The sequence below is a fragment of the Cygnus olor genome, chromosome 4 (assembly GCF_009769625.2).
Source record: "Cygnus olor isolate bCygOlo1 chromosome 4, bCygOlo1.pri.v2, whole genome shotgun sequence".
NCBI lineage: Eukaryota > Metazoa > Chordata > Aves > Anseriformes > Anatidae > Cygnus > Cygnus olor.
The window spans coordinates 76,446,037-76,472,704 of NC_049172.1; the positions used below are offsets into that span (position 1 = coordinate 76,446,037).

A 26,668-nucleotide genomic window follows, 5' to 3' on the forward strand; every position below is an offset into this window, starting at 1 on the left:
CTTTATTCAAATCTTCCCATAGCCCACTTCTAATCTTTCCCTTTTTCTTTGTCTGTCTTTTTTTTTTTTTAGTCCCTTTCTTCTGGGACTTTATTTCTAACCCACATGAACTGCTACCTGGTCCCTGGACGGTCCAGCCATGCACTTTCTGCAGAAATAACTTGTGCTCCGTTGTCCGTGGCTTGCTAAAGGCACGTTCAGCCCCTCAGACTGCCAACGAGAGGACTCTGGTGGTCTGGGGGAAGGCATTGAGCCTGTACAGCCCTTCCCGGAGCAGCGGACAAACCCGATAGAAGAGCTCTGGCCCCGCTGCGCCGTGTGAAAGGCGCACGTGAAATCCTATCCCGGGCTGGGGCTTTAAGGTGCCCTTTGGAAAAAAAAACTCCCGCCGATGATGTTCAGCCCCGGTTTGTAGTTGGCACAAAGGGCCCCAGATCTGACCTGCCGCACAAAGCCGCGCGGGACCACGGGCTGGAAAAGCCCTCTTGAGGTCCCGGCTAATCCGTCCCCCCCGCCAGCGCGGGGGATTGTTCCCGACAGCTTGTTTTCTTTGCTCTGACCTACATAGTCAAAAAGAATCTTGTTGCACATTTTTGTTTGGGACCTCGAGGTCTTCGAGGAGCCAAATCCCCGTCTTTGCAGGGCGGGCTGTGTTGTTAAACAGTGCTGGAGCCTCCAGGAAAACCATGGAGACGGGGGCACAATGAGCCCTCTATGGCCCTCGCCTCGCCTGGGGACGGTCACGGCCAGACGGAATAGCGGGGCCCCTTCTCCTCGGGGTGGGCACCGGGACGCCCAGGCACGGGCGATGAAGATGTCCCCGTGTTTGGCAGCCTGTCCTGCAATAGAGCAGTCACAGCAGCTCTCCGGGGCGGAAGGCTTGAGGGTGGGGAAGAAACGCAGCAGCTCCTAATGAACATGTTTTATACGGCTGGGATGCGCGCGGTGCCTGCCCGCACTAAGGCGTCCTCCGCTGTGCCCCCGTGGGGGAAAAGCGGTGGCAGGGTGGGGAAGCAAGTCCCGAGTCCTCTCGGATAGATGTGGGAGCTCTCCCTTGGCTTTGCTGCCCTTGGAAGTGCTGACAAGGGAGGCAGCGTGGAGGAGAGCGTGGTGCGGAGCATCGCGGTGCAGGGCTGGGGCAGGCGCGGGGGGACACCCGGGGGGCTCTTGGCTCATTCCCCACCCAAATCAGCTCGGGGGGGCTCTGGGTGTCCGTGCCCGGTGCGTGCAGGTTTGCTTTGTGGAGACGGATGGCCTCAGGTGTGGATTTTGAGGGCTGGAGCAGGGTTACCACAGGACTTGCCTCTACCTCCTGCGTGCCCCGCGGCAGTCCGGGACGGCAGCGGTTCCTCTAATGAATGTCTGGAAACCACCTGGGTCTCCTTCGGTGGCTGAGTTCACCTCGGATAAACCACTGAGCTCCTAGATGTGTCCCTGGGGAGCTGCAGTCACTGGGGACACGTACAGAGCACTTGGAAAATGCTAGGAAAGGGAGCAGGCGGGATGAGAAATCCTCGTGGCACCGTCTGAATGCAGCCCCTGGTTCGCTGGGGGCAAAAAAAAAATCATGGTGACTTCAAGCACAGAGGTGCCCTCCTGCTCTAGCACATCAGGGTGCTTGGGCTCTTATTCTGGCTCTGCCACCGACCTCCTGGGGGTGTCTCAGTCCTCACGCACATCCTTTGTACCTCCATTTCTTCCCAAAAACAGCGATAGTGCAGCAGGCATTATGGCTAGGAGGTAATTGCTGCAGAACATGGCTTTTCTGGTTCGCACCACCTGCCCAGGATCTTTGCCAGGCTCCAGTTAAACCACCTGCTCGCTCGCCAGCTCTTTAAAATCTGTTTGTTTTTCTTCCCTGCCTCTGCTGCAGCTCCTGGATCTGTTCATCCAGTGGGACTGGTCGACGTACCTGGCTGACTACGGGCAACCCACGTGCAAGTACCTCCGGGTGAACCCCACCACAGCCCTCGTCCTGCTGGAAAAGTGAGTGCGGGCCCAGGCGCCCCGGGACGTTTCCAGCCCCATCTCCCTTTAGGGCAGCGCATGTTTTAGGAGCTCCTTTCATTGCCCGGAGCAGCCTCGGGAGCTGCTTGCGGGGCCTGCAGGCAGAGGTTTCTGCCCCGGGTGGGCAGTGGGAGTGCTACCAAAACCCTCTTTTATCCCACTACCCTGAACTATAGTATTTGTATCAAAAAGTGTTGATTTGGTTAAGGCCTTTTATTTTTATTTCATTTTATGCGGAGTTTTCCTTGTGTCATAGCAGACTTCCACTGTACAGAGGTGTACCTCAAGCTAGTTCCCAAATTCATACAAAAATTGCTAGCTCGCAGGCACTTTTAGCTCTGTTTTGTGGTTCTGTGGCATAGACCACGTGCTAAAAGCCCAGCTGTGGGACAGGGACAGTGTCTCCAGGTGGCCGTGTGCTCCAAGGCTTGCTCTTAGGGAGGACAGGACCCCTGCTAAGGGTGCATCCAAGCCCCAGGAGTGTGTACACAAGCAAAGCCTTTGCAGGGCATCAGCCCAAGCCCTGGGGCTGTGCTGAGGACCAGCAGATCTGCAGGATCAGCTCCACGGGATCTCTGCAGAGGTGTGGGATCCGTCCCAGAACACAGCGGGGAGGGTGGTGGCAGTCCTGCGAGCCCGTGAGCTATGGCAGGCACTCACCGAATGCACGCCCGGGAGCACCAGGGGTCAAAAACTCCAGGCTTTGAAATTCTCAGCCCAAACGGTGCACTCAGACGTGGAAGGAGATGTTGGCTTCAGTCCCAAAGAGTGGGATTCGCTTCACTTGTAACCCTCCAGGACATAATGGCAGAGACAGGAGCCACCAGGTCACTTGTCCTGCCCGTGGAAGGAGGTGGCCCAGATGTCACTTTCTCTGGTAGAAAGCCAGAGAGCTTATCAGATAGAAAAGGCCTGATAGAAAAATCTTACTGCTTATCTGATAGAACAGCCTGCCAAAAGTAATGATTAGTAATCCAAGCAGCTTTTGCCATGGCCGCTCCATTGATAGGTCTCGCATGGAGAAGCGGGCAGGATAAGTGAGCTTGCAGCTCGATTTGTTCAGGTTTAACAGGAAATCAGATCCTTGGGCTGAATTCGAGCTGTTTTTTGGAATACTCTCTCTCTGTTGCAACGTAGAGGAGAAGATCACCAGTTCAGAGTTGGACTTAAACCTTTAGAAGACTGAACTTGGTGTGCTCCTAAGCTTTGCAGCTGCATCCGTGCTGTCTGCAGTCCACATAACTGCCCCACCTCCTCTCCCACAGACGAGAGTAGCCACTTTCACATCAACTCATGGCATCCAAATGATATCAGTCTGGTACACAGGGACAAAACTGAAATAGTTGGTGTGTGTAAAGCACTTTCAGACATTACAGCATTATTTTATAGATGTGTTTATATCTGCTGTGCAATGTGTTGTATTATTTGCAACGTTTGCAACCCCACGTCCGTGACGTAAAAGTGTGCAGTATATTCAGAGCTAGCAATAAAAAATAAAAAATAAAGTTTGGACATGAAGCAGGCAGAATAACCTAACCAGAGGGCTGGAAACAGGCAGCCAGCTGGGGTCACAGCTGCGGACTGGGAGCGCAGAGCAGGAAGGCAGGTCCATACCCCTGGCTCCGCTCTCATCCCCCATTCCCGTGCCATTTTCCCAGGTAGCACTGGATCGTGCAGCATCCGCTCTCAGCGGTGTCATTAAAAGGCCACAAGCCCTGGCTCGGCTTGCCAGCCTTCTCCTAGAAAGAGAACTCATTTTAAGGGCGATCAGGTGCAGCCCCTTTGCTTCCCAGCCCCAGCCCCGCTGCAGTCACCGGCCTGGCACCTGCATGCCCACGGCGCAGCATCCCTGGCACTGCCTGCGTGCTGCTCCAGGCTCTTCCCTGACCCTGGTCGGACTCCAGACCCTTTGGGGAGTCTCTGTCCATCGCCCCCAAGTCTCTGCACAGAGCCAGCCTCCAGCTTTAGGCACATCTCCTCCCGTCCCCACGTCGGGAGCAGCTCCCCGGCCCCCTCCGCACGTAGCTGAGCTTTGCCGCCAGGGCGCCGTGAAATTCTGATCCGCTCATGCGTTTTTTTTTTTAACTTGTTCTCATGATTATCTCTTTTCCTAATCACACATCTCTCGTAGGATATCACGAGTGTAAGTATGCTGCTTGCTTGGGCTTTTACCCTCACCTCGCAGTGACTTTATTGTTTGGTTTAAATGGAGCACTAAATGATCTAAATGCAAGCTGCCTTTGAAATGGTTCCCTCCGGTAACTCTATCGTCTCAAATGCACTAATTAGAACTAAAAGAGGAGTTTTTACTGTGTTGCTTTTTTTTTTTTTTTTTTCTTATAGATTAATTTAGACAAAGCTTGGCTCTATTTAAGGCGGTGTTTGTTGACGGGGTGGGGACAGCATTGAGCTCTCTCTTTCCCTTCCTCTTACTTTTAATTCTCGGGCCAACACACAGGGACCACGTTATAAAACCGGGCTTGGTTGTCCTAGGGCTCTGCAGGCACACGCTTAAAGGAATAAAAGTGTCAATCCTCCACGGAGCTGCTGGAAAACGCTGCCTCTCTGTTTCAAACCTGATATTCTTGGCGTCGGGATGCACAGCTCTGTCTGGGGCCGTGCCTTCCAGCTCCTGAAAGGCCAGGCGCTTCCTATGGCCCAGGGCTGGAAAAGAAAGGGGAAAAGAATTCGTAACCCCAATCCCAACGCCAACCCGGGGTGGCATGGGGTAAGTCTGGCTGTTGGAAGGGTGTTTCTCCATCCAGACCGCTTCCGTGACCCCAAACCTCTGCAGTAACACAAGTGGGAGCCTTGCGTGCTGACACCGTCACCCAGAGAAACACCCTTTGGACCTGGAGCTCGAGGGTACGCCTGCACCATCCCCGGCAGGCACGCACGGGCTTGCTCTGCGAACACCCCGAGCCTGCGGGGAGGTGGCAGGCACCGTGAGCCCTGAGCAAATACCCTCCGTTCCAGTCCTGCTCCCTGCCAGCAGGGCTAGTGCAGCTCCTCTGGAGGGCTGGTAGGCACTTTGCAGTTCTGTAACCCTTTTCTTTATAGAGAGGAGCCGTCTCACCTTGTGTGCACATGTGAGATATTCAGGAGTAGGAGGAGAATGCCCACTGCACACAGTGGGGACGCACGCACCCCTAGTTTTTGCAGGATTTGATGTTCTGCAGGCAAGTTAATTCGTGAAGGAAATCCAGCTGTTAACAGCTTCGTGCTCCACATCCACACGATGCCCGGAGATACCTCCTGTCCCTGCCAGGCACTCAGGCACGGCGGGTTCAGGAGGGGATCGGTGCACTGACAACAGCCCTACGTGCTCCAGCTTCGGGGCTGTGCACCCTGATCCGGATGCTTTATCCCCGCAGCTCCATCCCAGTCATCCAACAACCCCCTCGGCAGGAAGCACGCCCAAAGGGTTTCTTGCACACAACCCAGCGGTTTGTTCCAAACATTTTGTGGAAATAAATCTACATCTGAGCAGATCCCACGAGCTTTTATCCAAGGATAAAAGCTTTATCCGAGGATAAAAGCTGCCCGGGATGAGGGCTGTTAGGCAGAGGATGCTCTGCTCTGAATTCCCCTCGCATTACCTGTGGGTATTACCGAGGCAGAACCTCGGTGCTTTTTGCTGCGAGCTCCCTGCGGCAGGCAGTGATGGATGGCCATGGGTGGAGGTTTCCCAAGGTACAGGTTTGCTTGCAGCACGTCTGATGTCCCTGCATAACCTGTGAAATAGGAACAGAGCTCTCAGCCCTCTTGGGAAGGTGCTTTGAACCCTGCTGGAGTTGCGCAGTGCTGCAGGAGGAATCGATGTCCTGCGTGAGGCTGGTTATTTCCTAAATTCCTGGTACTGCAGCACCTCTGATCTGTTTGATTCAAAACCCTGCTTCCTGGCAGCACGACTGCTGCCTGGTTCCTGCAGCGGAGCAGCTGGCGACCTGCTTTGGTTAAAAAAAAAAAAGAGAGAAAGAAAGAAAAAAAAAGTACTTATTTTGCTGAATAAAATTGCTCCAAGCTATCTTGTTACTGTTGGGAAAGCAGCTCGGCTCTAATCCTGTGTCTTTGGGCACTTATAACATTAGCAAATTAGCCTTTGGGATAAGGTTGTTATCCTTATTTTCAGTTCCAAGCTGGATGTTTTTTGGAACATTTCAGATTCCCTTTGGCTCTTTTTAGGGAGACTGAAGCATGAAAAATCTTAGATTTTTTTTTAATCGGTTACATGAATTTGAAGGGGTTTGTTTTGTGCTCAGCTAACTCAGCCCCCTGTTTGATAAACTGCCAGCTTTCCAGGGACTGTCATCTCCGTGTCCCGATCACCTTAATGCTTCACTTAGGTACCCCAAGCCGAAAACACAGGCTTGTGTGACTCGTTCAAAGCCATCTGCCTTTGCCAGATCTGATTCACTGAGAAAATCGTTTACAAATTGTGGTGTTATAAAGAGCAGTGCCAGCGCAGAACCAGCGGCTTGGATGTCGTGAGCCTGCTGCCTTTAGGATCTGCTGATGCTCGGGTGAACGGCTGACCCTTGCAGGGTGGCTTCACTTCCCAGCACATGCCCTGCCTGCACAAAGCTCCCGCTTGAACTGTGTAACGAGATGTTGTTCCCCCCCCCCCCCGCCCCGAAAATGCATCTGCGAATGCAAGCGTGCATGAGTCCCGAGCTTTGCATGCCGGAGAGAAATGGAGCTGCACCAGCTTCGCCTCCTGGGCGCATCCCACCACCGGCTGTTCTCTGCCTCTTCGGTCTCGGCGACCTTGTGGAGACCAGTGTGCTACTTCGTGTATTGGATGTAATTAAAAAAAAAAACAACACAAATCTCGAGAAGATTTGTAGACTAGTGCTGGGTGCCTTCCTTTAAGGTTGTGTAGTGCGTTAAGTTCACAACTCTTTATTTCAAAACTTTACGGCTGCCCCCAGAGCTGCTTCTCTTGGCCGCATGCAATGCACCATTTCAGATCAGAATTATTAACAATGTCGATTTTATGCTCTTTTAGTTCATTTCCTGACCCTCCTAATATTCCAGCACTGTCATTTGCCACGTAATGAGATGGAAGGGGAGGACGAGGGGCATTAGGGACTCTGCGTTGTCGCAGCGGTTGGCTTTAGGGGCAGGTACCCTGCGGTGACATGGGCCGGGACTGGCAGGGTTTAAAGGAAAAATACAAACTGTGTAAAGCTTTCCCCGGCTTGGTGTGCCCATCTTTACACAAAACCTGGGGCTAGACCCCGTGGGTGCAGTCACCTCCTCGGTGGGCCCAAGCAGGGGAACTTCCCCGGCGTTTCGCCACGGGGCTTGGCACAGCCTGGCGCAGCGCCGCCCGTGCCGTAACCCGACTGTTTCTGCTCTGCGCAGGATGCGAGACACGAGCAGGAAGAACAACGTTTTCGCCCAGTTTCGGAAGAACGAGCGGGACAAGCAGAAGCTGATAGACACCGTGGCCAAGCAGCTCCGCAGCCTCATCAACAGCCATCACTCGTGAGGGCCGCGGCCGCCCGCCACCGCACTCCGGGACCTGCGCCGCGCCGGTCCCTGCACTGCAGCCTTCCACACGCCCGGACTTGGGATCCTTGTTCAAAGAGAATATATATGTATTTTTTTATTCGCCTGTATAGAATCCATGAAACCTACCCTTCTGACCAAACGTTCCTCGTTAAGCAATCCCGGGGAAGAGAGGCAGCGCTGCCTGTGCTGGTGCAGCGAGGGTGCTGGCAGGAGTCTCCGTTACAAACTCCTATTTTCAGGGGCTTGTAAAGGGACGGTAAAGCCTGAAAGAGAAGTTCACACCCAGACTATGTTTTTTTTTTTTTTTTTTTTTGTAAGCCAAATTCGAAGAATTGGTTTGACTTCCTTTTGTTAAGTTATTCAGTTGCAGAACAAGCGAAAACAAAAAATATAGGGAGGAGTCGTGGTTTCAGGTTCTTCTCGTGGGCTCCGGTGAAAAGGAGCACGCGTTCAGAAAGAGGGTCACTCGCTCGCTTGCCTTGCCAACATGCGGATTGGGTTTATGAAGGAAGAGAGGCAAAGTGATCCCCCAGCCTCTCGCCTCCTCCTCCTGTAGGGGCTGATGCCCACCCCGGTTTCAGGTGGCTTGCAGGGAGCCGTAGCCCATTCCTGTGGGGCTGTAAGGGAGCAGATGCACCCTGAGCTCTGCCTCTAGGAGCTGCCGGTGTCTTTTGGACCCCGCACTGAATGTAAAAGGGCTTGAAGTTGGATAGATGGGAAGAGGGGGAGCCAGTGGGGTGCCCTGCGGGGCCGGTCTGGCGCCAGGGTGCTGCTGCTGTGTCCAGCACGGTGCCGGGAGGGAAACCCGCTCAGGTTGTGGGCAGACCGGGCTCCCTGGTGTGTGGGGTGATCTTAGAGCTTTGCTCTTCCTCTCCCTGCATCTCTTCTCCATGCTGGTTCCTCATCTCCCCTCTCCTGCTGCTCTGGTGCCATGTCCCTCCACTTCCCACGCGCGCTCTGGCTCGGAGCAGCCTTGCAAGCTCCCCAGGGTGACAAACGGGAGCCTCCTGGATGTCCCCAAAGGCTGGCAGTGGGAGGTGACCCCAGAGCAGCATCACGCACCACCAGCCCGGCTCTGAAGTGCCTGCGGGCAAAACTCTCCTCTTTGCTCTGGAGGTGCCCGTACATCAGGGCAGCCTTGGAGGACCCCAGTGCTGCTATCAGCAGGGCGCTAAGCCCGGGGTTCGGGTTACAGAGAGGGGACTTTTGCCCGTATCTTTTCTTTACCCTTTTGACTCCAGTTACTGCAGGTGAAAGCTCATCCAGCCGCTTCCCCCTGCCACCAACCCGCGATGCCGCAGGGAATTAAACGGCGCTGGGCACGAGACGTCCCCGGCGGGGCTGCTCCAGCAGGGGCACAGGCAGTGCAGGCTTTGTAACGTTTGTATGCGTTGGGTCTGCAGCTCTCCAACCTCTCCTGGAAGCTGGGGAAGGGTTTCGTAGCGCTCAGCAAGGTGTGCAGAGCTGCCAGGTCGGGGTTTGCAGGACGGCAGCTGCGCTTTCTCGAGGCATTTGGTCTCTCTGCTTTCTGACCACGAGCACGGTTCGCTTTGTGTTTCTTGCCTGGGGAGCTCCCCTGCCACTCCAGCTCTGGATGCACGAAGGGCGTGGGGCTTTATCTTCCCTCCTTGGTCCTCAGCAATACTTCTTTTGTTTTGTTTTCGATAAGGGTACGTGTTACTTAACCCTGAGAGCGAACAGGCACGTTGCAAGCAATGAGCTCCTGGGGCTGTTGTCCCGTCACGGCAATCTCCACCCACCAGGACCAGTGGATTATTTTCATTAACATGAGGGAAGAGCAAATGCTGGAACCTAACTTCACGACTCCTTTCTTTCTTGGGGGGATCAGAGGGTATTTTTGTCTTAACACCTCTTTGAAGTACGTGCGAGAAGGCTGGAAGTAAAGGGAGCAGCTCAGTGAGAACTGTCGGTAGCGTGGCCAGAGAGGGATCATCTCTGCAGACACCTCTGCATACAGCCCAGCTAAGGCTTTCTCTCCAGGCAGGGACAAGTGAAGATGAACCCCGCTGGCGACCCCTTTCCTGCTCCCCAAAATGCTGGGCTCAAGCGTGACCCAGCCTTGGGGCTTCACCCCGTGTGGGAGCCCCAGGTGGCCTCAAGCTCTGCCTTGGCATCCCAAATCCTTCACAGCTGAGAAAGAGAAAATGGAGAGCTCCCAGCCCTCCAGCTGAGCCACGTCCCACAAGCCGCAGGACCTCGAGGCTCTTTGTCCCTCCTCCCCATCACCTGGTGGTGCCGATGTGATGAGAGGCGCAGGGACAGGAGTGCGAGATGGTGGCAGAAGCAGGTGGGGGCGGCTGGTTCCAGCATCAGCCCTGCCTCGGCCGGGCCACAGAGCTCTCCAGAGGCCAGAGCTAGCAAGGAAAACCCAGACACCAGGTGGTGGCAGGAGCAGGGGAGGCTTCCATCCACGTGGCACTTGCGTGAAGGGCCCTTCTGTGGTAACAAGCACTTTAAAATTCTTCGCAATCAAGCTGCTACAGATGCTGGCAACAGCGTAACCGAGCATCAGCGAGCATGACAAATAAGGCACTCTGGCATTTCCAGTTTTTATTAAGGGGAGGATAGGCTGTCAAACACAATTTTTAATCGCATTTGTCAGCCGCCGACTTCGCCGCCGGGAGAGGCGGTGCCTTTGCAGCGCTGATGGTTTTTCTTCCCCGCGTGTCCGCTGCGGGACGCGGCGAGGAGCAGGGCTGGCAGCACCGGGAAAAGGTCCTGCTGCTGGTTCTAAAATCCATTTTTTTTTTCCCCGAGGAGTGGCTCCGGCATCGCGTTGTGCAAGGCAGCTCTGGTGCCTGCACACAAAGCTCGGAGCCGCCGGGGCTCGGAGCAAGACCTCGCTTTGGGGCCAGGACTCGCTGCTGGGAAAGCCCAGCCTGGCCACGGAGAGATGCAGGGAGTTTCTGATTTCGGGAGGTCAAGCACCTAACCACAAGTCACATAACGGAGATGAAAAATGGAATTTCGGGGCTCTGGTCCTAATTAACTTTTTGTTCCGAGAGATGCAGTTCCATCCCTTCAAAATAAAATTAATCTTTTAAACAGATTGCTGAAAAAGCCCTGGAAGACGTTTAAAATCCCCTCTAAATCTCTTACTAATGACTGGTATCCTCCGATACGGATGGTATTGCTTACGAGGGAAGGGTTGTTGCTAGAAATTTATAACTAGGGAGGCAGGGGCAGACCCCGCTGCTGCAACTGTGGATTTGCAACCCCCGGAGCCAACAATGCTGCTATTAACACCCCCGTGTACATACCTTGCTCGTCCCTTAGGTTTTTTTAAAGCAGTGGCTGTAGAAAAGACTGGGTTAGCCTCCCTCTCCACCCCAGCCTGGCAAACGTATTTCAGCACCAGGGGGAAAAAAAGAAAATCGTTTTAAAAAAAAAATAATTAAAAAAAAATATAAAAAGCTTACCTTGCTGAGAAGCATGCCCACGTCTCACCTTCCTTGCAAGCTGCAGAGGCTGTGCATGCAGCCTCTGCGTTGCAGGAAGTTTTGTTTTTTTTTTTGCCTTCTCCAAGGCACGAAGCTGCAGGCAAACCGGAGCGCTGCGTTAAGGGGACGGCCTTGGGGCGGGCGAGGGAGAAAGGGACATTTTCTGTTTGTTTTCCTAGGGCTGGGGTTCAAGTCCGAAGCTCTTCGCAGTTTTTGCACTTTGTTCTAAATCCGGCCGCGAGCCCGGGCTCCGTGGGGAGCAGCTACCCCGGGGGGGCTGCGGCATTTTGGGGCGTTTGGAGGTGTCTGCTTCGTGCCGCTGGGGACCCCTCCGTTGGCATCAGCTCTTTCATCTCATCCCCCCCCGAGCAGAGGAATCCCTGTCCCCGGTTGTTTCCTACCTCTCTCGCACCTCAATGTGGCTTTCCTTTTAGGTCTGGTTTGGTGCTTTTCAGAGCATCGCGTGGTTTGCAGCATCCAGCGCCCACCCTGCTGCATGCTCAGCCCATCCCCGAGCTGCCAGGGTGTCTCAGGGTGTCTGTGCCCCATTTCCTACAGCCCCGGGGGGGGGGCAGAAGCCCTGTACACCCCCTGACAGCATCCGGGTGCAACTTCTCCATGGGGAGGCTGAAGGGCACGCGACCTGAAAATAAATGTCAGCACAAACGAGTTCAGGATGGACCCGTCTGTGCGGCGAGCTGGGCAAGCTGTGCATTCGAGGGAAGAGATTTTGGGCAGGATTTGCCCCAAAAACACCAGATGAGGGGGGCTCAGGATGAGTCCTGGGAGCAGGTCGGTTCCCATCACCTCCGAAGATGCTGCTGCTGCTCTTTGCCTTGCAATTCCTCTCTTGCCCCCGCGGCCGCTCCTCCGGGTCGGGGGGCAGCACCTCAATTTCTGTAGGGTCGTGCGTCTGCCTCCCTTGGGAATCCCATTGGCACCGAGGTTCCTGGCATGGCTCACCCATCGAGCATTTCTGGAGGAGCCCCCTCCTCCATCCCAGCCCCCAGCCCTCGGTGCCCACTGGCTGCTGGCGTTGCCTTTTCTCATCTCGGAGGGGGGGAGAGCGTGAGTTTGTAAACTAACGATGTGGTGAAAGCAGCTTTTTTTGCACAAGTCGTTGCACAATAAGGGGAAAAATTAGTAAATTAGGTTTAACTTTAAAGGGAACTTTTTTTTTTTTTTTCGTTTTTCCTTAAAACTCACTAGCAGAGCTACTGATTAAAAAACAACAACAAGAAAAAGACGGACTGATTAAAAAAAAAACGGACTGCATGGTTTACAGGTTAAATTGCGTTAGAAATTAGCATGTTGATTCCGACTGTACATTTATCCTATTGTAACTGCCATTAAACAATACAGCATTTAACTGTTTACCTAAGTGCCTGTGCTCGCTGTGGCTCTGTGCGCCACTCAAAGCGCTGCCTTTGCCTTGCCCTCTCTGGCTCCATCCAGAAAAAAAACAACCCAAATCCCGTAAAAGACGGAATTCAGCATCCCTTTTGTGCAGCCAGCAAAGGTTTGCTGCCTGGTTTTAGGGTCTGTCCTGGGAAATCCACCCTTGAAGGAGCGCCGGCTCCCATACCCTGCGTCGCGTTGGCATGCTGGGGGCTCAAGCCAATTTTTGCCTAATTCAGTGGCTATTTTAATTGGCTTCTACCATAAACAACCATGATTAAACCCAAGCCTTGAGTTGAATAAGTAGCCGCCTTCCAGGAATGTGTGTTCTGCTCTCATTGATTGCATCTACGGCTGCAGATGGGGAAAGTAATCCTGAGCAGGAATTAAGATTTGGAGGGCAGAGCAAAGATAATAGGCACTTCATCAAGGCAGAGGGGGATTGCATTAGCCTTCTATGGGAAATCTTTTTCTCCCGCTCACATTGCATATTTTCTTTCATGGTATTTATCATCCTTTGCAATTCGATGATTATATTAGCTTTTTTTTTCTGGCCCTAACCGCGTTGGGGTATTAGATTCCCCAAATACCTCCCGGCCCTGGCACCAAATGTGCAGTAGGCTTGGGTTTCTGTAAGACGTTTGACTTGGTGCCGCACGGCATGTTGATTAGGAAATTAAAGTGATACAAAATCAACGTGACATGCACTAATTAAAAACTGTCTAACCGGGAAATCTCAGCGGGGAACTACACAGAGGTGCAGCCTCAGCCGGGGCATGTCCGGAGCTGGGTGACACCGAGCACCCCGAGCTGGGGCGGTCCGGGGGTGCTGCCCCCATAGGGGCGATGGGGAGGATGATGGAAGGGCTCAGGAGGACGGTGGAGGAGCAGAAGATTTGGGGGACTCCCTCCTGGAAAGCAGCAGCTGTGTAAAAGGAGCAGGGGCTGCCTGGGGGGCTGCTGCGATTGTGTTCCACAAATTCCTCGAAAACCCTTTTTTAATCTGTTTATCCCGTTCGGCCTCCATCATGTCCTATGGCAGGGAGTCCTGCATGTTAATTCGGTGCAGTGTGGAGGAGAAGTGCTCCCCGGTGCTCCTTTTTAACTAAACCTCTGCAGAGAGCATTTGCATGTGCACACGGGGCAGGAGGGGATAAAAGGGAGATGAGAACCTCCCAAAGTGAATCAATCCACCTTAAAATGTCCTGGGGTGCCTCGTGATGGCAGTGATGAACAAAAAGGAAAGTGCCTCCTTCTCCAACAGCAGGTTCAGGTGGGACCCCAAAACCACGAGGAGCCCCCAAGCCCATCCAGCTGGCTCCACATTGCTGGGGCAAGCCCCAGGACCCAACGGCTGGTGCAGCACCCTGGATCAGCCTGATGTCTGCTGCCAGGGGGATGCTCCATGCAAAGGGCCTGGATTGAACACTTTGACTTCATTTTCTGTCCCCTTGGCCTGGCCGGACTGGATTTGTGCAACTCCAGACTCAGGTCCATGCTAGAGGGGACGCGGCCCCAGCAGGGGAGCTGGAGATGCCCTGGAGCACCCAGACGTGGCCCAGCACCACAGGGCTCAGCAGAAGACATTGGGCAGAGAGCTCCTTGGACCTTGGACCATCCCAGCCGGTGGAGCGCTGTGCTACAGCCCCAGGTATGTTTTGGGGGGCAGGAGGGATGCTGCAGCAGACAGATGTCACACCAAGGACCCAGTGCTCCTCCATGGCACACAGCACAGACAGACCTCATCTGTCACACCTGTCCCTGTGCCACCAGGACCTTTGCTCTGGCCCGATGCTGGGTCACTGGGTAGAGGCAGGGAGCATGCTGCGTGCCCTTGGATTGCTCCTTTTGGCTGTCTGTATCTTGCTTTTCTCATCTTTACAGTAGGCGGGTGATGGTTCTCCTTTCGGCAGCTGCAGGACGCGGCATTTCTGCACCGGGGTTCAACACCTCCGTGCGGCTCGGTGCTTTGCTTTTCCTGCACAGAGGAGGCAGAAGCAAAGTGCCACGTGTGGCTGGGCTGCCGCCATCACCATCGCTTCGTGGGGCTGCAGACACCAGGGGAAGCAGCTCCGGCACAGCCCCGACATGCTTGGACCCTGCAGCCTGCTCTGGGGGAGAGGGGCCCCTGCTCGAAGCCTCCCTTGGCAGGTCACATCTCCACCACCTTCACAGCCCCCTGCTTATCCCTCCCCGGTTACTCACATCCCTCTTGTCCTGGGGGCCCAAAGAAAGCACACAGTGCTCCAGGTGGTGATTAGGGAAGAAAATGACTTTCCTCGGTCTGCTCTCCCTGATGTCTCCCGGAGTGTGGTTTGCTGCTTCAGCGTGGTTGGTACCATCACCACCAGCAGGGCTGGTGCTTGGCCACCCATCTCCCAGTCTGTGCCCGCTTCCTTGGGGGACACCAGAAAAAAACACAAAACCATGCCAGGGAGGATGAAGATGCGGACGGGTGAGTGTCCTGTACGTGGGACACGAGGAGATAGCAACCCTGCAGCTTGGTGGAGTCTCATTTCTGTCCGTTCTCTGCCCCGTGGCAGCTCCACTGCTGGGTACTGCCTGAAGGAGGAGAATCCCAGGGGCCCCAGACAGGCTGATCTGACAGCTCCGCTTTCCTGCAACCTCAGCCAACCTCATCAAGGAAGGAGGTGAAGAGGTAAATCAAGGTGAAGGCAAGAAGGGACAGAGACAGAAGGAAATGAATGCTCAGAAATATCTGCTGAGAAGTATCTGTCTTTCCTGCCTTGATGAAAACGGGGAGGAAAAAAATTGCCTGCTTGTGGTTGCTTGTGGGTTTGGGATTCAGCTCCTCAGAGAACTGCAGCAAAGGGCAACAAGGAAGAAAACCTTGTTGGGTGATAGCTAAACTCCGAGCCTGGGTGGAGGCTGGAGGCTGGAGACTGTTGGGGGAGGCAAAACCTTCCCAAGCAACCTCCAGACCAGTTGAGGGCCAGATAAAGGTGGCCCCAAAGTCCCCTCATCTTCACTGGCTCCCGAGGGTGCCTAGGTCGGAGGTGGGTGTCTGCACTCGGGCAGGGTAATGCTGCCCCAAATACCTGAGGCCAATGCCTGCCCCAAATGCCATCAGACCTCAAAGCCTCCGTCTGGGCATTCGTTTCTTGGAAGCTTGGATTGACACCATTAGGTCCTGTGGTGTTAAACTGATACCACTCAGTCTAAATTCCTCCTTTGAATAGAGAGTGAAGCATTTTTGCCTCAGGACACCCACAGAGGCCACCCAGCATCTCACCTCTCAGGTGCTTGGAAGCCTCCAACCTGTGCCCTGCTGGTATTTACGTGTGGCCAATTTTCACTTGCTTCTGTATCAGCTCCTGTTCTTCACCTTCACCCGCACTTTTTCCTCCCTGGTGGTTGCTCTCCTGAGATGTGCAGCGAGAAATCTCGCTCCCTTCCCACCTGGGCTTTTCCCTGCCTAGCACGGCTCAGCAGCTCCCCATCTTTGTTCCTCTCCACTTTCTGGTTGCCATTTCCCATCCCTGTTCCAACCCAACCCTCTCCTCCTTCTACAGGGTGAACCAAAAACGTGTGTGCACCAAAGAGGTGCCCAGGACGGGAAGGCGCAGGGCCGTCAGTGCTCTACTGCCGCAATGGAAAGGTCTCCCCAGACACCACGGTCCCCTGTGCAGAACCAAAATTGCTTCGTTGTAGGCAGTGAGCAGCACATCCGGGTCCTTCCCCTGGCTGGTCCCTTTGATCTTAAGGGCTTTGCACTCACAAATGCCACCCTTCTGCCTTCACACTGCTCGCTGTGCCTGTGCAGCTCTTCCCCGCTGGCATCGCCACCACCCCTGCTGGTGCTGCAGTGCTGCGGGCTTGCCAGATTTCTCCTGGCATGGGTCAAAGGCAGCTCTGACAGGATGGAGATTTCCTGAGGTGGATGAGAGAATGTGTCCAACTTCGACAGCCTTCCTCCCACCCCTGAGAGTGGGCAGGGGGTGGGCAGGGGGACCCCCCAGGACTCGGAGCTTGCAGGGTGGCGAGTTTAAAGCCAAAGCGGAGGAAGAAAGCCGGTAGGAGCTGCTGACATCCCATGCCTGGAGAGCACACGTGGAGGAGGCTACAGAGCAGAGCAAGTCTGAGGAGGGAGAGGAGCAGATAGCCTGGGTGACAGTGGATGAGCAGCCGGGGGAGGGATGCACCTCTCCTGGCAGGGGAATGGGCGAGGGCCAGGAGCACGAGCTCGGAGCGTTACGTGCAGGGCAAGAAACGTGGGCAGGGAGAGGCGGGAGGTGGAGCAACTGGATTTGGGGTGTAAAATTGGGTCATGCGGTGAGTAACGCGGCTTAGGAGTCAATGCTGAGAGAGGGGAAGGATGCTGACGGCGGGTGGCAAGGAGGGCGAGGGTGTGGGAGCACCACGTGCCGACAGTGCAGGGGGGGAAAGGAGCATGACAGGACCACTGAGAGGAAACAGGACTTTTCTGCTTTCCTCCTCAGTGCACCCCAGGGTTTTGTCCAAGTGCCTGGTAGCGCGTCCGATCCCCAGGTGGGCCCAGGCAGCCTTCCTCCTGGTGACAGCCTCTTCATCTTCACCGCGAGCCATGATTATGAGGCCCACGTGGCTTCGCGGCCCTGCTAATTGCATTCTGCGGGGCAGTAATTGAATGAAGGCTCACGAGAGCCATGGATCAAAGGCAGGCACCCATCAATATCTGCCTGCCCCAGAATCCGATTAGTGGGGAGAAGGCATAAATCACGGCTGCCCCTCCCTGACCCGGCAATACTTAATGCAGGTACGGCGCCCGGGCCAGCGTCAGGGAAATCTGATTTGCTCACGAAAGGTTAAGCAACGCCGTGGATGAAAAATTATTGCGAGGCCGAGTCTCCTCGGCAGTCATTCATCTCCGCGCCGCGCGCCGTGGGATGGAGGGGCTGCCCGAGCCGGGTTTGGGAGATGATCACTCAACGTCACCGAGACGTGTGAAGTGTTAAAGACCCCCCCGGCGGGGCACGGGGCGGTCGTTTGTATTCATTAGCCGGCCCGCTGCAGATGTGGGCTTGCACTTGGAGGGGGCGCAGGGACGTGCGCTCGCCGTCCGCGTCCTCGCGTGCAGCCCTGGGTGGCGTGGCGGGACCTGGATGCCTCTGCTTTGGTGGCCTGGCCACACGTTGCACCCCCTGCACGGGGCTTCAAGGAGATCCTGGTCCCTCTCTGGCCACGGTCCTGTAACAAACCCATGCCGCTGGGACCATGCAGACTGTAGGGGATGCTCTGCAGCCCCCTCCTACCGCTACCGTTTGAAGCTCTGCTGATGTTTCTCCATCATGAGGTGCAAAAGCCCTGGATAAGTGTAGCACTTGACTCTTCCCCCTGAAAATCTTTGGCTCCAAGCTTTCACCCAGCCCTGCCATTTAACAAGCCGAAGCCATGAGTTCTCCAGGGCAGAGCCTGGTGGCCGACTGGTCTCTGGGTATGTTTTTGGGTAGACTTGTGTGGTGCCAGGAGTTGGACTCGATGATCCTTATGGGTCCCTTCCAATTTGGGATATTCTGTGATTCTACGATTCTATGATTCTTTGCCCATCTGTCCAAGAAAGGAAGGCAAACAGCCCCCGGGCTGTCATATTTGAGCACATCACCCCTACCTCCCTGTCTTACGCTCTTCCACTTCCCCACAACATCAGGATTCAAATTAGAAGAAACCCACAGAGGAGGAGACCAAGCAGTGTCCTTCATGTCCTTAACATTGCACAGGGATGGAGCCCCCCACGTGTGCTGTCAGTGGTTCCTTCAGCTCCCCCCCCCCCCCCCCCCCCAAGCTGCAGCTTCTTCTGCTCGCTGCACCAAAAGCTTTGGGGCTTTTTGAGGCAGTGAAGTTTGCTTTGTAAGGGAGAAGATCACTGGGAACCTGATATTTATTTCCCAAATTTGCTTTTCGTGGGTATTGCCTACTGTGCCTACAAAACTGTGCTGTCAAATGGGCTATCCTGGCATTCCCCAGGGGTCGAGAGCTAAGCAAAACTTTCTCTCTTCTTCTGGATCCTTACCTGGCTTCTGGGGTCCCTTTGGATACTTCATGGGGAGAATATTTTGTTCACCTCAGAGCGAGTGGTGGAGGGAGGGATCTCAACGGCGTTTACAGGCAGGAGATTGCAGTAGCACAGCTGGGCTTCAGGGTGCACGTGCTGTCAGCAGCTTTAGGGCTGTAGCAGGTTAAACGGTGAATGGAGACCACAGGGTGACACAGACCTGTGAGCTGTGTTTTATTACTGAAGACCTGGCCAAAAGTCCCCCACAGCTGTGATTCAGCGTGGAGCGAGCCCGTGGCACCCAGAAGTGGTGTCAGCAGCATCACATCCCGGTGCCCTTTGCTGCCCGTGGGAACCAGCAGCTTCCCAGGGTGGCTGTCAGTGGCGGCTCCAGTGCTGCAGAGCTGCAGCGAGGTTTGATCTCCCACTCTCCTGATCTATTTCATCTCACCAGCAGAGCCAGGAGACATCAAGCAGCTTGTCAGCAAAACCACGCACTGTGTGCTAGTTTCTGCTTCGGCCCCGAATCGCCCTTCTCTGGCATCACCTGGGAGAAGACAACTCTGCTGTCAGCTCAGTGAACGGGGTTGCAAAGCCAGCTCATCCCCCAGTGCAGGCTGGTCCACACCTAGCTCCTAGCATCATTCCCTGCACATCCCAGCATTGAGAGCTCAGTGGTGACCTACGCAGGGAGAAAAATCCTCTCCAATAAGTGGTTGTGAGGATGGTTCTGCTTGTCCAGACCCCAGGAGAGGCGAAATTGCAGCTTTCCTGCCCGGCTCCGGTGTTCCCTGACATCAGGAGATGTTTGTGAGCTTCATCTGCAGCCCAGGACTCGTGTGCACGTGTGGTGGCACGCAGGGGTAGATGTGTATCTCGCTGGGGTTTGGCCCCGGGGCATTGGAAGGAGCGCACAAGGAGTGCTGGCTTCACTGAAAAGCCAGCCTGGCTTTGGACACCGAGCACAGAATATGTCGGGGCTGGCCTTTTGGGGTTACTGGTGCAAGATCTCCCCACCACTGGCTTTGGCTCCAGACCAAACCCTTCGTCCTAACCCAGGAAAACATCTCACACCTGCTCGAGCACTTTCAAGCCTCTGGGATGCTTTCCCAGCTAGGGCTGCAGCGAGGCCCCCGGGGCTACGTCTATCCCAGCAAATTAAACAGTTCCAGGGTTCAGACACCAATTATCCTCTCTGTTAAATTATTAGCACTCGCCCAGGTAATTCTCAGGCATGGTTCGGGAGTTTGCGTGGCCCCGAACCCTTCCCACCAGGCGGGTTGGATGTGGCTGCTCTGCTCTGGCAGGGAGGGGAGGGTAATTCAGTGGGCAAAGGCTTGTCCCTGCCCGATGGCCTCGGGGCTGGAGGACAGACCCAGGCACGTCGGGCACGCCGCTGCAGCTGGAGCCTCCGTGCTCCTGCAGCGCCGGCGTGGTCAGCCAGGCTCTCCTTTACAGCTCACGTCTCGAGTCTGGCTGCTCACCAAACATGCAGCCCAGAATACCTAAGTGATGGTAATTAATTATAATTGCAAACATTCGTATGAATTAACAGTAGCATTTTTTATTTTTTCTGTTAACCAAGATGCTTATTTTTGATGGTTTTGGCCAGGTCTGCAGCAGCTGGTGTTGTCACAGGGAAAGGACCAGCTCCTGGCAGCAAGGACAGCAAGGAGCCCCTGCTCTTCTACCTGCTGGTGAGATGCAGCCGGCTCCTGATGGCCCCCTCGGAAGCTGCTTCCCCTCTGAAACTGCATCCTCTGCATGTATGAACTGGCACCAGGGAAGTCTCCGTGGCCACCAAAAGCCACCCAAGCTGCTGATTCCTCCTCTCCTAAATCTGCTTCCCTGGCCCCTCTGCTCTTCTGTCTGCTAGGGAGGTGATGAGATGTGCCCGCGGAGATTTCCACGAGGAAGTGTCCTGCCATTCACAGGGCTGCCTCCTGCTCTGCTTTTTGGCTTACTCTGATTGTCTGCTTTTCTTTCACTCAATCTAGTGAATGATTTATTTATTTTTTTTTCCCCAAGAACTACTAGAAAGCAGGTGAAGGTGATATTTATGAAGACGTGGGGCGTCCTTAACCCTGGAGTCACCCCGATGCCGTGCCGACACGGCAGCGACTGAAGCACACCTCGCACTTTCTCAGACACACCCCAGTTGCTTGGCTCCCTTCTAAATATTTTTCCCACTGCTCTCCCCACCCTGCTGGGTGCACCCACGGAAAGCTGAGCGCATCTGCCATGCCCAAGCAGGGCTGAGGGGACCTGGTGCTGAAGGAAACCATAGTCCTTGCCCAAAGAGGATGGAAGTTTTTGCAAAACTTTTCCTTTGTCGAAAGAGGTTGCAAGGGAAGGTGTGAGCTTGGTGCTGGTACCCAGTCCCCATCTCCAGCTCAGTGCCATTGAGATCTCCGGCCCCAAATCTGCTGGAAGGACGCAGGGTGGTTGGAGACAGCCCGGAGCTGGGCTGCGAGAGAGACCAGAGGGCCGGGAGCCATGGCCAAGGAAGGCAGATCAAAAGGCTCGCAGTTGTTTAGGTTAGGAAAACTTTGTAAGAGCCGACAAATATGTAACAGGCTTCTGCAAAGAGGAAGGGAATGAACTGTTCTCCATGCTCACCAGGAACAGGACAGGAGGTAATTGGCTTAAATTACATCCAGAGAGGTTGAAGGAACATTTTTATACGGTGAGGACAGGCTTTTGTGTGGGGGGCTGCAACGAGGCCGTGTCTCCATCCCTGGAGGTTTGGGACAAGGGAGGGCCAGGGTCTGTCGTCAGCACTGGGGCTGGAGCGGGTCCTGCATGGGGACCCCTGCGTGGATCCAGGGTCAGCAAGGGCTGAGAGCCATGCTTGTGAACACTGCTTCCAGGGGTTTATTTCTTGCTTAAACCCAGAGCTTTGCAATGATCCTGGGGGTAAGCCAGCTGGGAACAGGGCTTCCTAAAGCAGTTTTGCTGCTGCAGGAGAAGTAATGTCATCACCCCCTCTTCCCTCGGGTCTCCCCCATCACATTTTTCTTTCCCAATGCTGGGAACTAAGCAGTTTGCCGCAATGCTCATGAAATCTGCAGCAGCTTGAGTGAGATTGCCTTTGAGGGCCTTCAGCCTTATCCCAGTGATATAAATGAGGGTTTCTTCTGTCCCTGGTAAACAGGTTGCAGCTGGACACCGGGTGAGATTCAGCTCCCTACACCTAAATTTAGAGGTGAAATTCAGCTGCAGACATCTTCTGAGTGCCAGTTTTAGAGACCTGGGGAGTCCCTGGCCTCTGGCTGCTATTCAAGGAGGATGCGATCCTCAGGGGTGATGAGCTCCTTCCACTGGCTCTGTGTGGACCTCTCAGACACCCCAGCATGCCTCAGACACTGGGAAGCTGGGTGTGGGTCACTAAATCTTGCCTTAAAGATCTTGTGTGTGCAGTCAAAGCAATGGAGAACTATCAGCTGAGCTTGTAGGTGTCCTTGCTGGCATGGGCTGAAGACCTCCATAGACTGAAATATCCCCAGAGGTACAACAAGGAGGTATTTGCTCTTACCTGCTGCACTGCCTGTGGATGCACTTGCTCCTAAGGCAGCAGGAACTGAGCACGGGACCTGGAGAGCCCTCCCGGGTGTTGGGTGACACAGGAAGGGCCACCACGAGGCGCGTTGGCTTCCCAAGCAAGGTGGAGCCACGCTGGCACGGAGCGATGCACCGGGCTCTAGGAGGCTGCTGGGGTTGCCAGCGTGCTCATGAACACGGGGCTGAAGGTCAGCCTTGGTCAGAGAGCTGCTCCCAGCTCTTTATGCATTGTCTACAAAGCAAATGCCTTGTTCAAACACGCTCCTCCATCGGCAAACAGGGAAAGAAAGGCAACAACATAATGCTGCGTGGGTCTGGGAGCAGAGAGCTGCAATGGGTGCGCAGAGCTGGGCTGCGCAGAGCTGGGCTGGGAGGGCAGGCAGCAAATGAGGGCAAACCTGCAGCGGTGGCAATAGCTACGTGCTCTCTTATCTCCATGTGCTATCCCTCCTTCCTTGTACAGTTGTAAAACCACTTGTTTCTACACAAAGAGCCTACGGAGTGTCCTCATCTCCCTGCAGGACTCTGTGAAGCAGGGACACGCTCGAGCCAGCTCCGATTGCCTGGGTGGATGAGCCGTGAGAGGAGAGGTTGGTGGCTCTTCCCCATTTCTGAAGCCCTGGTGGGGCTGTGAGCAGAAGCACCGTTTTCTGTGAGCAGAGCTGGACACTTCTTCAGCCATGTGAGCCCTTCTGTGGGTCCAGGGTAGAGCGAGCTTCGAGCAAAGCCCTGGTTGAGGATGGCTGAGCATGGCTTAATGATGTCAGTCAGATAATTAGGCAGAAAAAAACAGAACGGTAAGCCAGGAAGGGCAGAGGTGATAAGGTTCCCCTGGTGGCTGGAGCAGGGGCTGGTCCTGGGGGCACCCATCTGTATCCAGGCAGAAGGGAAGGGGTCACCCTTCCTAGGCTCGTGCCTCATGTGGGGCTTTGGACCACCCTGAGTGAAAAGGGACAAAAAAAATCTGAGGCAAGCACTCCAAACTGATGAAAATCAAACAAATCCCTCACTGCTCTTGGGAAGTTGATGCCCATGCTATAAGGACCCTGATTCCTGCTTTCTTGGGAAGTTGATGCCCATGCTATAAGGACCCTGATTCCTGCTTTCTCATCTAAATGTGGGATGCTTTTCACCCATCTGTAGATCCCTGGTGTCCTTCTAGAGCTGAAGGACAAAGCAGACTCTCCCAGCCAGGACTGGATCTCGTCCCGGCTGGGTCACTTCTCACACCTCTGACCCCAGAGTGTATTGCCATGTTCCTTCCCTGCTCTTATCTTCGTTTATTGCCTTCTTCCCTCTTTAAAAAGCGGAGGGCATCAGTCCAAGGGCTTTCCACGGCAGAGCAGGATCCCCACCTGCCACTCAGTGCCTGGGCAATGCCGGACCGTGAGGCCCCGCTGGTGAGCCTCATCCCACCCTAAGGGGTGCTTCCAGGGAGGAGCAGACCCTTTCCCTTTGAGGTACCAGCCCTGGGAGGAGAAGTCTCCACCTTTGAAGATGCCTCCACCTCTGAAGATGTCTCTCTGCTGACTGCTACCACCTACCCTCACAGAGTGAGCCTGGAGCAGATGCCCTGCTCGTGGACAGCTCGGTGTAGGAGATGAACCCTACCTGCTGTCAGCAGCGGGTTTGTGATGAGCCCAAAGGTCTTCTGAGATCTGTCCTGCTCCTGGCAAGTCTTGTGGCTTTCCCTGAGCTCTCGCCCACTGCTTCATGTTCTTCCTGAGTTATGGAGACCAGAGGAGGTCAGGTCCCAGTGCACTGAGTGCAGTGAGGCCATAAGGTGGCTTTAAGAAGCCACTTTAAGAAGCCACTTGCCTCTCTAAATAAAAAACACGAGGGGATTGAAGACAGACATCACACAATGCTGGAGGACAGAGAGAAGGGAGCTGTGACCCGATGTCTGCTTTCTCAGGCCAGTCCCTTGATCATCGGGCTCCTTCACCAGGTCACAGTGCTCAAATGAATTTCCAATGAACAGGTGCATAGTCAGGATTTTATTCTTCATTATTAAGTGATTCCTCCAGCTGCTAAAATGTGTTGGTCCGTGGGCTCCCTCCCATTTCAGATGGTGTCTTTTGGATGCCAAGAAGCCTGCTTTGATAGACACTGGGCAAAAACTTATAGAGGTGGGAAATACCTGATGGAAGAGGTGATATCTTTGTAGGCACTGCAGTCTTGCTCTGGACCTCCATCCCCAAGGATGTCTTGAGACCTTAAACTCAGAGACATTGAACATCAGGCAGCATGAAGTCATGGAAAAATGTCTTAAAGTTCAACATTGTGAACAAAAGGTAGTACAAAAGGGTAGGATAAGTTTGATGTCTGACAACTCTTAAAGGCTTGCTCTCTGCTTGCAAGCTAATATAAACTTTACAGAAGTCAATGCAGTGATACTGGCTTGTGCCTGCTGACTCTCCAGGCAGGTGTTTAGATTAATTGCAATGTTATACCATGCCCTTGCCTAAAAGCATCAAGCCAGCACCCATCCAGAGATAGCTGAGATGGTGGATGGTGGGTGAGACATGAAAAATGGTGATGTTGCCTCAGCAAGTCAATGATGCGGTTGCTTGGGAAGCTGCGAGCACTGTCAGTCATCTTTCTCTTAGAAATAAGCTACAGAAAGTTCAGAAAAGGGAGGCAAGAGGACTGTGTGGTCTCCTCTGGGGAGAAATCAAGGATGAGAAGAGACAAACAGGAGTGCAACATGAAAAAAAAAAAAAAATACAAAAGATAAAGGGTATAGTGAAGGGGCATTTGGGACTTGTACGAGTGGAAGAAGGCTCCAAGAAATAAAAAGGTGGCGACATTTCCAGTCTGACAAAGAAACCCTTGGTTATTTTTCAGAGTGTAAGTGGACAGTGGGGAGTGCTGCTGCTGGAAGCCACCACGGCTCACAGAAGAACTGGGTGTCTCTCAGGGGGAGCAGGGACAGAGCTGGCAGAGCTGCTGGTGTGTTTCAGAAGGGTTTTGGAGAGCTGCTGATGGGTTTCAGAAAGAACCTGAAGCCCAAACCTGAGGTCTCTTGTTTGCTCTGTAGCTGCCCATCAGTACTTGGCTCCCAGGAGCATCCTTCATGGGAGAGGGCAGCAGACTGTCTGGTGACAGTCGTGTGACATCCCCGAGCCCAGCAGCAGGTGGCTTCTCTCCTTGGCACCCCAGCAAGGGTTGCAGAGGACCCTGAAGGACCCGAGCTTTTCAGCGTGTCCGTGGGAGGAAAGCTTGAGCAGAGCGGGGGGCGGGGGGGGGGGGCGTGTGAAGTGCCTCTCCCGAAATGATGCCCCTCTTCCAAAGAGGGCCTCAGAAAGGCTACCCGTGGGAGGTTACGTGGAGATGGGTGGTGGGGCTGAGCTCTCAAACCAGAAGTCCACGAGCATGTCATCTTCTGTCTGTCTAACGGGGTTTGCCTCCTCTTTCACCTGGCCCCGACGGTGTTTCCTTCACCCTCTTCACCCTCTCCTCGCTGCCCTCTGCTCCAAAGGAGCTCAGTCTCTGCGAGGGGGCAGAGGTGGGGGAAGCCCCCCCCCGGCCAAAGTCCCCTCGGTTTTCCCCTCAGATCAGGGCAGAGACCATGGTGTGAAAGCCTCCCCCACTGCCCCGAGGGGCTCTCCAGCCCGCCCGCGGCTGGGCGAGCGCGCGGGGAAGCCGGGGAGAGGAACAGTAGCTTTTTCTCTTCCCGGCGACGCCGACGTGGTGATCAGAGGAGCTGGCCAGAGTCCTAATGAAGATAAATGAATATCCCCTCTCCTCCGCTCCTCCGGCTTTTATTGATGGGCTGCGGGGTGAAAGGCGAGAGCCTGAATGTTCATTTAAGCAGACGTCACGAGTTTCTTTGGAGGGGAAGGTGTAAGAAAAACCGCCTTGTGCTTGAAAGTTACTCCAAGATGAGCACGCTCAGCTTTACAAGCCTTTCTCCATTCCTTCCCCATCCATCACTTCCCGGGAGCCCTTTGTAAATGCAAATTGCACTTTGATAGAAATAATGCACTGAGCCTCTATTAGTGTCTGTGTAATGGAGAGGGCTATTTTAATGCAATCATTCTTAGAAGAAGCTCCTCTGTGCCTTATTTTAGGCTGTGTATCAAAAACCAATCTGAAAACCCGCTCCTCCCCTGCTCCCTCCCCGCTCTGCCCTTCGCAGGCGCTGGGATACTTTTCATTTGGGGCTGGGGATTCGTGGGGCAGCCGGGGCGTTTTGCCATGTGAATGAGGGCTCGGGTGGACAGCCCGTCCCACCCAGCCCCAGGACATGTCTGGGACACCGGGACCCCAGGCTGGTGGCAGGGACGGTGACAATGGGACAACCTGCATCCCGCACACCGTGTGGGATGGGGAGAACTAGCTCGAATTTTAGGGGCAGGATCTGTCTCGTCCCCCGGAGCTGCTTTGTCCCCAGCACTCGTGGTGGGATGAGGAGGGTGGGTGATTTGCAGAGCAGCCCCCGCCACCCCTGGCACAGTTCTGTGCTCCGCAAACTGATTTTCTCACGTCCCAGGCTGATCTCTCCCTCCCAGGATGCGGAGCAGCAGCTCCGGCGCTGAAATCAGTTTAAGCTGCTTAAAAAAAAAAAAAAAAAAAAAGTAACATTTTAAAGCATTGAGATCCCCCTCCACACACACACACTTTGGGAGGTCAGAACAAAACTGCTTTGAACTGTTTAAGAACAAATCTGAGTCTTCATTCATCTTCATTAATGAGATATTTAACCAGTTCCTTTTAATAACTTCTTGAT

General features: G+C 54.4%; 1 protein-coding gene across 8 annotated transcripts in view; it reads left to right on the forward strand.

Annotated features, from left to right (window-relative positions):
* EXOC6B (exocyst complex component 6B) overlaps nt 1–12,361 on the forward strand; it is a 293,346-nt gene extending 280,985 nt beyond the window's left edge. For all 8 annotated transcript variants that reach the window (XM_040555319.1, XM_040555320.1, XM_040555322.1 and 5 more), the window contains 2 exons: nt 1,874–1,986; nt 7,375–12,361. In XM_040555319.1, coding sequence (XP_040411253.1) covers nt 1,874–1,986; nt 7,375–7,501 — 240 coding nt within the window. In that variant the 3' untranslated portion in view covers nt 7,502–12,361. The remainder of the gene's footprint in view (nt 1–1,873; nt 1,987–7,374) is intronic.
* Nucleotides 12,362–26,668: the final 14,307 nt, after the last annotated feature.